Source organism: Podarcis cretensis (assembly GCF_951804945.1).
Source record: "Podarcis cretensis genome assembly, chromosome: 3".
In the NCBI taxonomy this organism is placed as follows: domain Eukaryota; kingdom Metazoa; phylum Chordata; class Lepidosauria; order Squamata; family Lacertidae; genus Podarcis; species Podarcis cretensis.
The window spans coordinates 92,112,223-92,128,271 of record NC_137172.1 but is presented as its reverse complement, the minus strand read 5'-3'; the positions used below and the strand labels follow the sequence as shown (position 1 = coordinate 92,128,271).

Sequence of the window (16,049 nt, the reverse complement as noted above, 5' to 3'; positions counted from 1 at the left end):
AAATAGCACACATGACAACTGCAGCCCACATGAAAAACTAACACACATAATCAAAAGTTTGAGTTGCCTGCCTCATGTAGGCATCTCTCTGTCCCACCAAAATATGGGCTCTGATTTTCATCCACCTCCTCTACACATACATAAAACCCTGAAATGACATGATCCCTACACAGTCATATCCCTTTGATAATGAGCCTCGGCCTAAGTTGACACTACAAAAATGTTGAGAAGGCTAGAAGCACCCATGTAGAGAGGTTGCAATTTGTTTCAGAAAATGGTGGATTAATGAAGATGATTGTGAAAAATAAAATAAGGATGAACTTCCCATGCAAAACAGGAACACTACATCCATATACCACTCTGTTGCTTGGTTGGAAAGTAAAGATTCTACTTTCACTTTTGGTGTCTGGCCTGAAGAAACAGCCATTCTGGTTCCCACTACTTGCCAAACCTGTTGATCTAATATTCCAGTTTCCTTCAGATGACTTAAAGTCATCACACTGTTCATTTAAACATGGGTTTAGTTACAGCAAGATTACGCTCAAATTGTTATGGAAGACTTGCCACATTACCTGCTTGGCACGCTTCCTTGCATCATCCAAAGCTCTTCCTCTTTCCACTAAGCGCTGAACTACTTTTTCCCATCTACTCTGGACACTGATCAGCAGATTTTTAATGAGGACAACGTCCTGTTTCTGGCTGAAGTATTTCAAATGTGTTCCAGTTTTGTCCAGCTCAATAATCTGGTCACGGTGGGCATTCACTTCATTGGCAAAGACCTTGTGGAAGAAAGAAAAAAGATAGTATTTGAAAAGCTTCAGTCTTCTAGCACACAGATATATACCTAAGAACTGATGGTGTTATGCACTGCTTTATTGGTCAGAGACACTATAAAATGTCACTTTAAAAAACTGTAAAACGTCTTTGGATTTTAATGGTGCTGGCTTGTTTTAAACATTAATACAAGCCAGCCAGCCTGTGGGTCCAAGGAACGGGAAGAAGAAAGTTGCACATCTGTTGTTGTTTCTGTACATACCTTGTGTTCATCAATTTGAAATAAGACAGTATCCAAGATAAGACTTGGCCGAGAAGCTACTGTCAAGGTTTGCTCAGCTTGAGTAAGCCAGTTGATGAAGTCCTGCAGTGAGTTGTGGAACTCCATTGCCAAATTGAGAGCTTCTTCCAGTTTGATCTGTAAGAACACACCATAAATTAGCAGCAGTGGACAGTTTATACTAGAAACCATATAAACTTTATAGAGAAATAAACCAAATCATGTCTGAATGTAATTTGGAAAAAGGCCACTCTTGTCCTCTTGCCTACCCCCCCCCCCCAGTTTAATACTGGTATGTTCTGAATATTTAAACGGCATACAAAGAAAGATATTTCTAAAAATATTTCAGCAGAAACTGACAAAACAGAGAACCTACAAGGACTGAGCAGGCAGAAGAGCATCCAATGCCACATACAGATTTCTGCCACAGTGCTAAATGATGAGCCTTACAAGTATTCAAGACAGTAATCCAGGAACATCATTTCAGCTTTGATTCTGCTTGCATGAAAAGGGGATAATATGCGGTTGCATTGCATGAAGGATTAGGAAGATAAAGTTGGGAATTTGCACTGTGGAGACTATCCTTTTTTGCCGAATGCAGGTCTAGTTCAGACAACTTTGGGGCTGGCAAGTCTTTGTGCAGAACAGAAGCTACCCCCCTCTCTTCCACCATATAGACTACTGCTGTTTCAGATGTTATGAGAGTAAGTCTTAAGCTCCTGTCCTCCCCACTATGGCACAATCAGAAGGAGAAATTCAATAGGTTTCATTTTTATTTATTAACTATAGCCTTTCATAGCATCGAAACCCATGTGTTTAATCTTAACTATGGCTTGCTGAAATGAAGAAAACAAAAGCCATAGTTTTGTTTATGCAGCTGTCTTGTTTATGCAGTCTATGGTTCAGATGCAGTGCTAAACAGTGGTTTATCCAAAACAGAAGTGGAAGCTTTCGATCTTCCCCTTGGGGCTGCACTGGAGGAGAGGGGAGTGAACAAGGACTCAGCTAGATTGTATATGTGATATAACAGTGTCTACCAGATGGTGCTGTGGAGTCCCGTTTTTCTCTACCTGTTTCCCCTGTTTAAATTTACAACACATTTAACTGAAACACTTCTTTGATGTGTCTAGAGGCTAGTCTGAGGCTAGCTGTGACTTATCCCCCAATGCTAAACAATGGTTTAGTGATATAATGTGAACTGAGCCCCTTTCTCATACAGCTGAAGAATATAATGTGTTGGGTGTCAACATGGTTTGTCCACAATATCATATGTAACCGTACTGACTACCCAAAGGTTTTGCTGGCCCAGGCCATCTAATACAATTGAAACAATCCTTTAAATTTACATTATATGAGAATGCAAATACTCCTTTTTCCAAGAATGGCTTCATTTGTTTGTTTAATCATTTCTGTTTCTTATGAACACATTTGTATTTCAGCTGTTTCAAGATGTAATTTATAGTCTGGCTCAGAGTAAACTGTTTATCTATGTTTGGAGTATTATTTTATTTTATTTTATTTTACAAAAGAATGTCCACCCCCATGGAAAACCATAGCTATGAGTAAGATGCTTATCCAGGAATATGAGGTCGCCTCCCAGAGGGCATGAGAGAGGCCTCATCACTTAAAACTTTTAAGAACTGCTATGTTCAAATGCCAGCAATAAAATTAAAGCATCAGTTCCAAGCTGACAGGATGATGTACTGGGTGGGTAGAAAGGATTTATTCATTCCTTAGGTCTGCGACCTATAGACTACAATAGGGGGTGTTTTCATTTACAAACATTGGTCTGCTGCCATGTAATTTATTGATCAGCTTTTCCAGATGAATCATGGTGTGTGACATCATTTACAGGTTTAATTGCATGGATCCCTAGCGCCTGCTAAAAGGAAAATTCTGTATTTGCAATATTCTAATATTAAGACACATTTCAGAGAATTTCCCCATGTTCGATATGCAACATACTTTTCTTTCACTCAGCTTTGTTTCCACCGATTCCCATTTCTCTTTAAGATTATTTATGTCCTGTTCAACATTTGTTTCAATAGTCTCTAGGCATCTTGCAAGCATCTGTAGGCCCTTTTGCATCAGACACTTGTATGTTTCTTCTTTAGCTTCAAAGGCAGCACAGAGTTCCTAAACAAAGAGGGAAAGTATTGCAAATCGTTAATGCATAAACATTTATTCGAAAATGATACCCCCTTAAAAGTTTCACATATTACTTTAAACATGCTAGCTATATTTTGGGGAGTTAATGTGAGTTGAACAAAGGAGGTGCCACTGTGCATTTCCAGACCTGGGCAGTCTGCAGCCCACAACTTATTTCCAGGGGCATGGATATGCCACTTCTCCCTTCCCTCTCCAGGTTCAAAAGAGAGGCTAAAACAAGGGCTGTTCAGAACACAAGAAATAGCCCAGTAAAATCTGATTTACTACTTGTGTGTGTGACAGTCATAAGCTTTGGCCTGTGCCCTTAAATTTCTGCGTGAAATGAACCATCTTACCAGGCCATGGTGATCAAAGCTGATCGAAAACAAAGGCATAACCACAGAAGATTGTGAAGCTGCATACAGAAAAACCCACCAGCTGCGCTTTGCATCTCCGTCAAATATGTACTTATCATCTAAGTTAGCTTTTCTAAGAAATATACACCAAGGCTGGGGTGCAAAGAAAGGCAGTTTGTGTGCCTTGTTTGCCTGGGGCTGGCTGTTCTATTTAAAAGCTGTTTCATTTAAGAAGGAAGTAGAAAAGCTCTCTCCCACATGTGAGTGCCATTTCTTTACATTCCAGACCTTGGTTGCAATGCTGCACATGCTTGCAGCACCGCTGAATGACAACCTAAATCTGAACCTAGTTGCAGTTAAGAACTTATTCTTATATTCTAAGTACAAGAGGGCAGGCAACTGTTAATGAGGTTTTGGCTCTGAACTACTTCATTCAGACACTGAAAAGAAGAACACCATTGTGCTGTCTTGTAACTTAGAGTAGTCTTTGCCTCTGTGTACTGGTAACATAAGTTGTATTGATGAGGCAGGAAATAATAAATGGAGAATGTTCTGCAATCATTGGCTAGCTTTTTAAAAAATGTTCTAACAAAAGCTAAGGAACAATAGAATAAGCTCTCAAATTTGAGACTGCAAGTAAATTCAAAAACAATCTGGTTTAAAGATGAGGATATACAGAAAAGGAAAAAAGAAAAACTCAACTGTCTGAGCAGTTCTCAGCATTATTTTACGGGGAAGAAAAAGACTTTAAGGGTATTCTTGATGACTCTAGTACTCAGCTAAACTTTATAGCTGAGTAACAGAGTCATCAACGATACCCTTAAAGTCTTTTTCTTCCCCGTAAAATAATGCTGAGAACTGCTCAGACATACACATGTATTGCTCAATCAGTTTTGCTACTTAGTAAATTACCCAAAAAATAAGAGTGTGTTCTCATTAAACCTTACAGGCATTTCACTTTGCAAATGTTTCACTACAAACGGCCACAAAAGTTTAGCTTCCAAATTGGGACCATCTGCAATATTGAGATCCTTACCATATGGATATTAAGCTGTTCTCTTGCAGTCTCTGGTAAACCACCAACTGGTTTCGATGCCAAAAGCTGACGCTCCGTTTCTGTCAGCCATTGTTGCAGATCTTCAACTTCACCATGGAAACCTTGGGCCTAAGCGATACATCACCACAGCATTTCAGAACATATTTCAATAACCTAACATGCTACATCAGCTACGGGGTTGTAAATGTTGAGCCTATGAAATCAGACAAGAAAAAAAAACCTCTAAAAAGAAATGCTACTAAACCAGAGATATCCTCTGGAGTAAAAACTGCAAATTGTTGTCCGTATAATGAAACAGGGTAAAATGTGAAAGAGGGAGGGAGGGAGGGAGGGAGGGAGGGAGGGAGGGAGGAAGGAAGGAAGGAAGGAAGGAAGGAAGGAAGGAAGGAAGGAAGGAAGGAAGGAAAGACCCACAAACATTTCATCAATTGTATGAAACTTTTAATGGAGATATATAGATGTGGGTGTTTGCTAATTTTATTTGATATTTCAAATAATTCCAATTGGAAATGCATTTTCTAAAATCATCCATACAGTAAATACGACTGCAAATATTAATTACAGTACAGTTAGGCAAAGACAGAGAAAAACTGCTGTACAAATGGGTACTTAAGCACACAAACTCAGGCTCATTGATAGTTATGATCTATAGCTTGATACTTCAAATTATTGCTAGTTCTCCAAGGGCACAATCCAGCCATTTCTGAGTCCTACAATTTCAGTGACAGAGAGCTAACTAACTGGGTTCCCAATTCTCCTGTGGAAATCAGTAGGACTGTAAAAGAACCTAACCTTGGCTGAAATGTACTCAAATATATTAACTCAATGCAAGTTTATTTCCCTGTTGTTCAGTTTCTCATACACACCTGGATCAAAGCACTGTCCAGCTGCAGCTTCCTCTTTTCTGTTTTTTCCAAGACATTTTGCCATCGCTGATTCAGAAGTTCCAGCTTGCTTTGCAGATTGCTCGCTTCTTCAACAGCACTTGACTGAATAAGGTCATTTCCTGCTTTCTTAACTGTTTCCACAGTGGACTGGTGAGCCAAGACATCATTTTGCAGCACCTGCAGTTACAAACATGTCATGCCTCGCCGTATTTTAAAAATGCTAATTTCACTCAGTTGTACTAAAGTAGCAACATAATAATATCAGTAAAAAACTTTGCGGACAGTATTTAAGAATAGCACATACAGGATTCAGAGTCTGCCTAAGGGAATGGGACTATCATTAATAGTTTACAATTATTCCTGACCTAACAGCATTATCTTTACTACCAAAAAATCATTACATATTTTAGTGTGCTCTGTTTATAAAAGAAACTATGACCATTTTTCTTTACTATCATATTTTTCTTTACTATCATAACTGTTTATACTCTCCTAATAGGAAAGTATTTCTTACAACATTACTGTAATGGTTCATACAAAGGGAATCCAGACATGATAGCATCCCATTAACTTAACTAGGAGGCATGGGCATTCACAAGAATTATTTTTTTGGGGGGTGGGCATCTAGTCCAGCATCCTGTTTTCACAGTGGCCAACCAAATGCTTTTGGGAAATGCACAAGCAGGACCTGAGCATGAGAACACTCCCAATATCCTGTGCTTTTCAGCAACTGGTATTCAGAAGCACTGATGACTCCAATTGTGCAGGCATATTGTTCATAGTTAGTAGCAATCGATAGGCCTCTTCTCCATGCATTTTTTTCTAATCCTATTTTAAAGCCATCTTGGTTGGCAGCCAGCAATGAAGGTGGGGGAGCAGCCTAATTTCTCCCCATGTAGTAGAATACTGTCCGCATATTTCATCTCCTGTTGTGCTCCTCCTATTATCCTATTCATTATAGAAACCTGCTATTTAAAAAAATGAAAGCTCTGAGTTTGAGGATTATGGTTCAGTCAAGAGAGAGGTGCAATTGCCTGTCCCCATGGATAGCTCCTCCTATTTAGGACTTCTAAGGATGGCTAAGTGGCCAAAGCATGGGGAGTGCATCAAGGCTCAAAGTATATGGGTTCAGGCGTGTTATGTGACATTCTGCTAATTTCTTCATAAAGTTATGCCAAGCTATCCAAATCTTCCTATATGCCGAACCCTGTGAGAATGGACATTGCATCCCAGGGATGGCTGCCAAATCAAGAGAAACATTTTTAGGGAGTTTGAAGAAAATGGTATTTAAGCCAATGGGCAAATAAAGAGAATTTGCCATATGAAAATAACGAAAATGGATGTTTGTTGCAGGAATCATTAAGTGGATTGATCCTATGTGTAACATTCAGATTTGGGGTAAGAGAAATGAAATTATATCACTGTAATGGTCTTCATAGTGCAGGAAAGGGAAACTTACTGTGTATGATGTGATTTAGTGAAGTGAGAACTATGTTTGAATACACTCTCACTTCTGTGTTACAAGTCGAACATGGAAAAAGATTTATTATTCATTGTTTTAAATAAATGTCCATCAATTTGAAAAAGTCAAACTTCTATTACAGAAACAGGTGCCACTTTTTCTCCCCTCCACTCTTTTAGGACAATGGCAACTGCTTGCCAAGTTCCTGAATTTTTTGATGATCAAAGAGGAAGTACTCTCTAGCATGGAAGACGTAAATGAGCAGGAAGTACCTAAGAGTGAGTGTTTGCTGAACCCTTTCTGTACCTGCAATTCATTTATTAAGCCACGACAGGTATGTGATGCTTTGCCAAGAATACGTTGTTGTTTTTACCAATGAGATGTTCTGAACCATCCATTACTGGGAAACGTAAAAAAGGGAGGAAACAGCAATATCTGTATGTTAGCAATTAAGTTTTGTAATACAAATTTATCTTTGGGCTTGCATCCTTTGAAATCATGATTTGGTGATGTACGAAAATGCTCTTTGCAAATGTTGCCATAAAAAGGATCCAGATATATCTAAAACAGTGAATCTCAGAATTCTCAGTTACGTACATGATGTTTGGCCAGCTCAATTTCAATAGCCTTGGGGTCACCACCCACAGGTTTCTGTTCATTCAGCAGGTCCTCTGTATGGGTGAGCCATGCGAGCAACTCATCCAGGGCATGTTGGAACTGCCCCAAAGCCAACAAAGCGCCTTCCAGCTTATGCTGTAAAAAAAGGGGGAATGGATGGAATTATTACTTTATGTTAAGGCCGCAAGCGACTTAAAATGTCCTTAGTTGCATCAAACCTCAAATGAATGGTTGCAATAAGGCAAGAGTGGTCAGCAAGGAGGTGCGTCACCATGCACCTGGCCTCCTGGTAGTGGAGTCACTGCCAACTATTGAGAGGTGAGGCAGCCAGCAGTTTGACACTGTGCAGGTTGAACAGCAGAGCCTATCTAGCACTCCCACCAACATGTCCACCCAACACTCAACCTCCCCACCACCTTGTCCTGCACCCTCTTGGTGAGCAGGAGCGACCCCACTCCCAGGATGCCAAAGGCAAAGCGCCGCCCCCTCCCCCTTGTCACCAGCTGCTCCTGGAATAAGAGATGCCATCTAAATTTTATGTAATGCGCTTGAATGCAGCAACATTATCTGAAAACAATTCTAGGCAGATGACACAAAGCTAAAGTTCTTTTGCAATTATTTATTTTTAGAAATCCATCCCAGGATGAGCTGTGATATAAAAGGCATCATTTTATCATCCAAGGAACTTGGATAGTTAGTCAAAGAGACAGAGTTGCTCAACACCAACTACTGAGCTTCGTGTTTGGGTCAGAATTTGAAGATGGAGCTCCACCATTAAAACCCAACAATCTCTCCCCATGTACCTCATATGTCTGATGTAATATTGTGGTGTAGCAACTTACAATAAACCACTGACCCTAAACACACTGGAATATGTTCTCCTGCCATCTGCTTGGGGCAGGGACTAGCATATTTTTTGCTAATGCACTTTGGTGAACCCATAGAAATAAATAAAAATAACTATGGTGTACAGCTTCTAGCTTCATAGCTACAACAACAACAGCCTGATTTGCAGGAAACATCTGCTGCCCGGAAGCTTATTGGAAACTGCTCCATGTGGCAGCTGTCTCCTTGGGTCAAATTGGTCTTCTGTAGTGGTTCAATTTGCGGATCGGAAGATTTTGACCATGCTAGCCTAAAATATAGCCCAATTTAAAGTTTGCATTGCATTTCCATAGCAGTGCAGAAAATCCCCTAAGCTCAGGGTTTCCAACCCCTCTTCCCCACATGACCACTAAAAAATGTTGATGGCCTTGGTGGGCCATTCCATGATTTTTCTGTCTGTTATAGCAACTGTAATGTAACGCGCTAGATGCTGTATGATTCTAAGTGACATTTTTATTGCCTTTTTATTGCTGTAGAGGTGGAAGGGACCCTAAGGGTCATCTAGTCCAACCTTGTGCAAATCAGGAATCTCAGCTAAAGCATCCATGACAGAGGGCCATCCAACCTCTGCTTAAAAACCTCCAAGGAAGGAGAGTCCACCACCTTCTGAGGGAGTCCGTTTCATTGTCGAAGAGCTCTTACTGTCAGAAAGTTATTTCCAATGTATTGTATTTTGCTGTATTACAATTTGCATTTCAATCAATTCAAATTGTTCTACACTAAAAATACGATGCAATATGTTAACTGAAAATAATAAATAAAAAAACTGTTAAAAAGTATTATGAGTATTAGATGCCAACCTGCTATGGATTACCTGAATGAAAAGCCACAGTTTTGAGAACTCCTTCCCTAGCTCACGTAATAAACTTTGATACACAAGTGAGTTTCCATGTAGAAACTGTTGCTATTGAAATTTCAGAGCATGAGTGTCAGAGAACATGCATTTCATGGCAACATAAGGCAGAATATTACCCTTTTAGTTTCCATTTACCTGGCGGCTAACAATTTTATCCTCCAGACTTTCCCACAACAGCTTAAGTTCAGACAGGGGGTCTTGTACGGTGTGCTTATCACTCTCCTCTGTCACCTTCTTCAACAACAGCTCTGCTTGGTGGTTCAGCCGTTCCATTTCAATCTGCTGCTGATAGGCTTCTTTCTTAAATTGCTGTGGAAACCAAGGAAGACAATAAGTCAACAATGAATATCACCCAGAGAAGAGTGCTTAGTAGGATGCTCTGCCCTTATTTCAAAATTGCGAAATAGGTCACACCGGATATTTCTGCCTCTGGATTTCCAATAACCAAGGCATGTGTTTTCTCCAAATTAACACAGAAGGCACGCTTCACTCTTGCACCAGAAAAGAAAACGCATCCAGCATGCAAAAGCAGGAACTTTTAAAACAAATTTAAAAATCAGTTTGTGTGTGTGCGTGTGCGCACGTGCATGCAGTAGCAGCTGTTGCACCTGAGTGTTTGTTTCCTGTCTTCCCAATGCCATCCATCGCTGCTGGTTACCAAGAGGGATAGTAGCAGAGCCAAGGCAACAGGTGTGGGTATAGCAGTGGGAGTATCAGACTGGGTCCACCACTGCTCCTGTGCCATGTTGAGCTCTTGTTGCGTTCACCCTACCCCTCTTGGTAAGCAGCATGGCATTGGAAAGAGAGGTGAGAAACACAGCTTGTTGGCTGCGACAATGCACACACACATAGAGAGAGATATTACTGTCTGCATTCATTGAGGGTTAGGATATAGTTTTACCTGTACAACAATATTTTGTGGCTCTCTCTTGTTTGTTGTTATATTAACCTGACTGTTGACCCAGTCTGCTCTGGCATGGCTGTTGTTTTCTACAATTTTTGGCAGTGTTATTTCATGTTTTATTAGATTTATACTTTAACTTCTCTTAATTGTTTGACACTCATGTGGTTATGGAGTAACTAATCAATGTAATAAATAAATTAGCTGAATCCAGAAGAGTCTATCTGTAAAGGTTCCAAGTGGTTGCTCGAGAGCAAGCAGGCAAATACCTGCCTGCTTGGCTGTAAAGCCTTGCTTTAGCTTCAGAAATAAACTTTATCTGTCCAGAGCGCCACTCTCCCGTGGCTGGCTCATTCACTGGCAGAATCCGTGAGTGGGCGGTCCTTAAACTTTCCCGAGCAAAGCAATTTCTTGATGCCCAGTCTGCGCCTCCCCTCTCTGCGCGGAAGCTTACTGCGCAAGGAGGGTGTGGGTAACGGAGGACCCCTCTCCTCCCCGCTTTGCCCAGGCAAGGTGTCCTGGTACCGCCTCGCCTCCTCTGAGCCCTGCAGCTCCTCTCCACTGGAGGCGCGGTTATTCTCCTCTGCTGAGGAGGAGCTGCTTCCCACGATCCTTGGAGGCTCTCTGTAATCCATTCGGCTTTTCCTCTCTCCCTCCTGAACCGATGGCAGTTCCCTGACACTATCCCTTGTATTTTTACATGTCACAGTTCTGGGCATGCCTTTTGTTAACATCTTCACATTTCTGAATTAGATGTAATTATAAATAAATGCAGAGATGTGGAAGAATGACACTTCAGCAACCAATCGCCAATGTGAGAATGTGCTCGAGGCTTTAGCGACATTAGTTTCCCCACCAACTGCATGACTTATGGGATACACAGAATTTCTGTTGCTAGAGGAACGTTGCTAGCCTTAGAGGAAATGGCAACAGCCGTTCCAGGGGTCATATCCCGGTTTCCAAATGCACACAGCAGCATAGAGCTCAAGGCAGATGGCCATGCATCCTTATTCAAAATATCCCTACAGTGTTTTCAAAAGGCATGGAGGAAGAAAAACAACCCAACGGAGAATTTTTTTTATCAGATATTAATTTTGGTTGTGGAAAAGACAAACTCTATATCATGAGTTTTGAATGTCAGTGGTTGATGTTAACAAATGCTTTCTCTTTTGTCAAAAGGCATTTCTTCAGAGCTTTAAAAACATGCTTATTGAGAAGGCTGTTAAACCTGTTAAGTACAGGGACCCACAGACCAAGAGCAGCTATGCAAAACCAGATGAGCTAAGCACAGAAGAGGAAGGGAATCCTTTGCACACCCGAAGCTTGTTGAAGATCCAAGGAAGAAGGATTCATCAATAACTTCTTTCTGCCCTCAGCACACTCTGTAAGTCATTGGGCGGCCAGCCAACACTCCTTGAAGCCTCCCTGCTGTGATCCATTCACAAAATCCTATTCCCTACCTAGCCTAACATCTTTTACCAAAGATACACACTGATTCAATAAGAGAGAAGTGAGAAATGTAGAAGGGCTTCCCCCTCGCCCCTGTTACTGTATACCCCTGGGTCAAGATGATGCATCACCATCACCACTCTGCCCTGTTTTGATGATCTCTTAATCCCCGCTTTCATTTTTAGAAGTAATTTCTTAACCCTAATTTTCCATCTTCAACCCCTGCTGAGAGACAGGGCTTAAATATTGGCTGTTAAATTTCCTGTTTAATTTCCCAACATATTCAAGCCCTGCTTTGCACATACAATAACAGGGCTGGAGTGGATTCATCCAGTCTAATCCTGTGCCCTAAAACAGGATATCCTATACCATCTCTGCTTCCTGTGCAAAGCACACAGCAGCATCCAGGTATTATGAAAAGAATGAGTCATATTTCCATTCCAAATATTGCTTTTAGAGTTGGCTAGGGATTTTGCTTTATAGTCCAGTGGGCTGCGGTGGAAATGAAGAGATCTATGAATGTTTAGGACTAATCCATGGTATGAAGAATGACAGGCTTTGCAGGAACTTGTGCACATTCTAAAAGGGAAGCTGGGTGTCATAAAAGTAATTGATGCAGTGATGAAAAAATAACTCTTGAAAAAAATCCAGAATTAACTCGGAGAGGAAACTGATGTCATATTACTTTCAGACTCAGAAAGGCTGTAGATTTTTAAACAACATGCCCATACCAAAACAATTTACTTATTGTTACAGACTGAATGCAAAGCGATTTGGAACACTAACACTAACAGAAAGATGTACATTCATAAAAAGTTACTGTTTCATACCTTCATTTCTTCTGTCTGTTGTTTTACTGTTTCTAGGTCTGTTCCAACTGGTGACATCGCAGCTAATTTACTGCCAGCGATATCCACCCAGTCAAATATGGCCTGTAAACATATTGAATAAGAATAAGAAAATCAGGTAAAATAGTAGTCCAAGTAATGCTATAGTATAGCCTCATAGTAGGTGCAACCTAATAATAATTGATCTGTGAATGCTACTAAGTACTGTATATTTGCTACTGAATAAAACTGTATTACAGACAACAACTGTTTCATGCTTGTCTAATATGTGCATAACTGTGAACATGCGCATCACCACAACCTGGACATGACCTGAAAGGGGGGGGCAGAGGCATAATGGGGCAGAGTGGGCTTATGCACACTCCACTGATGTGCACGGGGGTCAGGAACATAACCCCCACACAAAACAGTTGTTGCCTGTTCAAAGAATTTCTGCTGGGTTTTTCCACTGTGATAACTTTTTGTACACTTCTCCATTTCTGAATATAAGAGTTGTCAAATATTTTTATCCCCAGAAAACCTACAATTGGGGCATCAACGGAGAATCTTGTGGCATCTTAAGAACTAACCAAATTATTGTCACGTATTTGTTGCAATCCTCTAATACCTACCTGCGAATAAGTTTCATTGGGTCATGCCTAGAATTGAACTGTTAGTCTTTAAAGTGCCACAAATCTCTTTGTTGTTTTTGAGGTAACAGATAGTGTGATCTGGCTATACTTCTGGAATGTATGAGTCAAATCATTTATTAAAATTCTCAAGATATCTGAAGGTCTTTAGAGGAAGCTCAGAGGGCGATATTCAAACACTCTTCCGGTGCCATATCTATGACTCAAGATGGGTAAAAATGCAGCAGAGGGAGCTAGATTTTCATAACATTCAAGGACATTTCATAACATTGGATAGCAAAGGCCACTTCACTCCCCATTAATGAGGTGTGAACTACTACCGGGGATCATGCATCAGCTATGCCTGAGCAGTTGTGTTCACACTTCACCTCCAATTTGGCAGCAGGTATTCCATTAAGAGCATGCATACATGTGCATGTCAATATATCAAAGAGCACCTCTCCTACCCCCAAAAAATCTAGGAACTAGCCTGCTTAGTTCCATTTGGTGGGAAATATCCACATCTTTTTGGAATGCACACTGCTTCTGCAAGTGTCTTCTGGCATAATGTCATACTGGAGACAATGCAGGATAAGGACTAAGAAACTGATGGCTTTTAGGTTAGGAATTAAAGCCAAGCAATGAAAGCTGAAATATAGAAATAAGCACGTTGCTGGGACCCTCTGGTCAAATAAAGTCATTTTAAATAATAAAAAAGAGTCTAAAAAGTAATTGGGCATGATGTTACGATGTTGTCCTGCCTCTTAACATTTTACCACGGTCCAGCATGCAATGCAGTTTCTAATGCAGAGATGGGGAACCCTTTTTCCAGACTATAGTCCACAATAGTGAGCAAGCCCAGAGGCAAAGTGGGTAAAGCAACTAATGTACAGTTTACCTTCATATAGCAGGCTTGATTCTACACACACTTACACACTCCACTCCATACTCTCATCCAGGTTACTAAGAGGCACTATCAGAGTTCAAGAACATAATCCAGCCAGGCAAAAACACTCAAAGTGGGTATAAAGTAAGGTTGACTGTGACCTGGGGGAAGTGGGTACAGTTGAAGGTAGGTGGCCTGGGGTGAGTGCAAAGGGCCAGGCAGAGAGGGCTAGAGGGCTTATTTGGTCTCCCCTGCCCAGGCATGAGGGTCTTCATCCTTGTTCCAACAGGTAGTTAGTTATTCTGTCTTTAAAACAATGTATGTGATCCAAAGCAGTGAAACGGGAACCTCATTTACAATTTACAAATGATCCAAAGATCTGCTGAGCAGATAAAATTTAGCAAGGCCAGTGATGAAATATGATAATTTTGGAATATGTGGGATATTGCTCACTGAATACAATCAAATCACCATCAGATAAGTTATGGATGGCAACATGAGAACAGGCCTTCTCTGCAGTGGCACCTCATCTGTGGAATGCTCTCCCCAGGGAGGTTCGCCTGGCGCCTTCATTATACACATTTTAGGTGCCAGGCAAAAACGTTCCTTTTTAACCAGGCCTTTGTTTGATTTAATTAACATCCAAGCCCTTTTAAAATGTGGTTCTTTGGGGAGGGGGTTATTGGGTTGTTGTTTTTATTTTGATTATATCTTTTGTGGTTTTATATTTTGATTTTGTTCTGTGAACTGCCCTGAGATCCAGAGGTATGGGGCGGTACATAAATTCTAACAACAACAACAACAACAACAACAACAACAACAAATCAACAGGAATATGTTCAGATTAAAACCTGGTTATAGGATCAGTTACAATCACATAGGTAAATGCTATAAAATTGACCTTCAAACCTTGTGATATGGAAAAGCTATCTTTATTGAAATAAGCAATTAGTAATTTTTCTACAATTGATCTGTTGGTCAAAAACCGACATGTAATGCTTATATTGTACAGTGGTGAGGAAAAAAGATATGTTAAAAATTTAGATAAACTACTTTTAACATTTCTATTCCTAGCACTGTTTAACCACTTTTCTTTTAAAAAACACGCTTGAAAAATCATCAGCTAATTTTAGCACTCCTGTTACACACCCAGTGTACCTGAACTATAACCTGAACCTTATCAATAGATGGTTAGGAAGCTAGCAGCCATAAAATGTGAAGATATTCATTTATAGACATGCTTCTATTGGAGACAAATTTCATGTCAACTACCATGACACACCAGCAAATTAAAATGTATAGAATCTACCAAGTGAATCTTTTGTCCAAACTACAAAGGACCTTGCCAAAAAAAGCTCCCCCCCCCCCTTTTGGTTTGAATGTCACCATCTCACATTTTGTCTGAGCTAAATGTATCATAGCAACCAAACTCTTTCAGCGGAGGTTCTCTTGATCTACTGATGCATCCTCATTTTACTGGCATATAGGTCTTGAACAGATACAACAAAAAGTCATGGTTTTTCATTATGTGAATGACCAGCAGCAAGTCTCAGGATCATGTGCTCCTCATCTCCTTTCCCCCACTTCAAACATGAAGTGGTAGAAATGTGAAACTTTCATTACCGGTTTGTAACAAACCATGGTTTCCTGTTCCATCAAAATCTGAGAACGTGAGGCATCCAAACCAGTATTTGATAATTTGCGCTAACCCGTTTGTTACAAACCACAACTAAAGCTTTACATTTGCTCCTCCAGTGCATAAAGGGGAGGGAAATGGAAGAGGGGAAAACATGTGAGTTTGATGATTGCCCTGGTACACGTAACAGCAAACCAAGATTTGTCTCTACATCTGAACTAGTCACAAGGAAAAATATCTATGCATAGGTCAGTATCATGCCCATATGATTTTCCTTCTACAGCAGCTCAGGGTGGAAAGAAAAAAGGGGAGGGGGGTTAATTTTTAAAATGCCCCCTGTGCTGTGGTTCTCTCTCTCTCTCTCTCTCTCTCTCTCTCTCTCTCACACACACACACAC

At 40.5% G+C, this 16,049-nt stretch overlaps 1 protein-coding gene across 14 annotated transcripts in view; it reads right to left on the bottom strand.

Moving 5' to 3' along the window:
• The window catches only part of DST (dystonin), a 306,444-nt gene that overhangs the window by 33,803 nt on the left and 256,592 nt on the right, over nt 1–16,049 (bottom strand). For all 14 annotated transcript variants that reach the window (XM_079970248.1, XM_079970257.1, XM_079970258.1 and 11 more), the window contains 8 exons: nt 12,504–12,605; nt 9,459–9,632; nt 7,562–7,717; nt 5,482–5,679; nt 4,595–4,723; nt 3,020–3,190; nt 1,037–1,192; nt 573–779 (listed from right to left, as the gene is read on the bottom strand). In XM_079970248.1, coding sequence (XP_079826374.1) covers nt 573–779; nt 1,037–1,192; nt 3,020–3,190; nt 4,595–4,723; nt 5,482–5,679; nt 7,562–7,717; nt 9,459–9,632; nt 12,504–12,605 — 1,293 coding nt within the window. The remainder of the gene's footprint in view (nt 1–572; nt 780–1,036; nt 1,193–3,019; nt 3,191–4,594; nt 4,724–5,481; nt 5,680–7,561; nt 7,718–9,458; nt 9,633–12,503; nt 12,606–16,049) is intronic.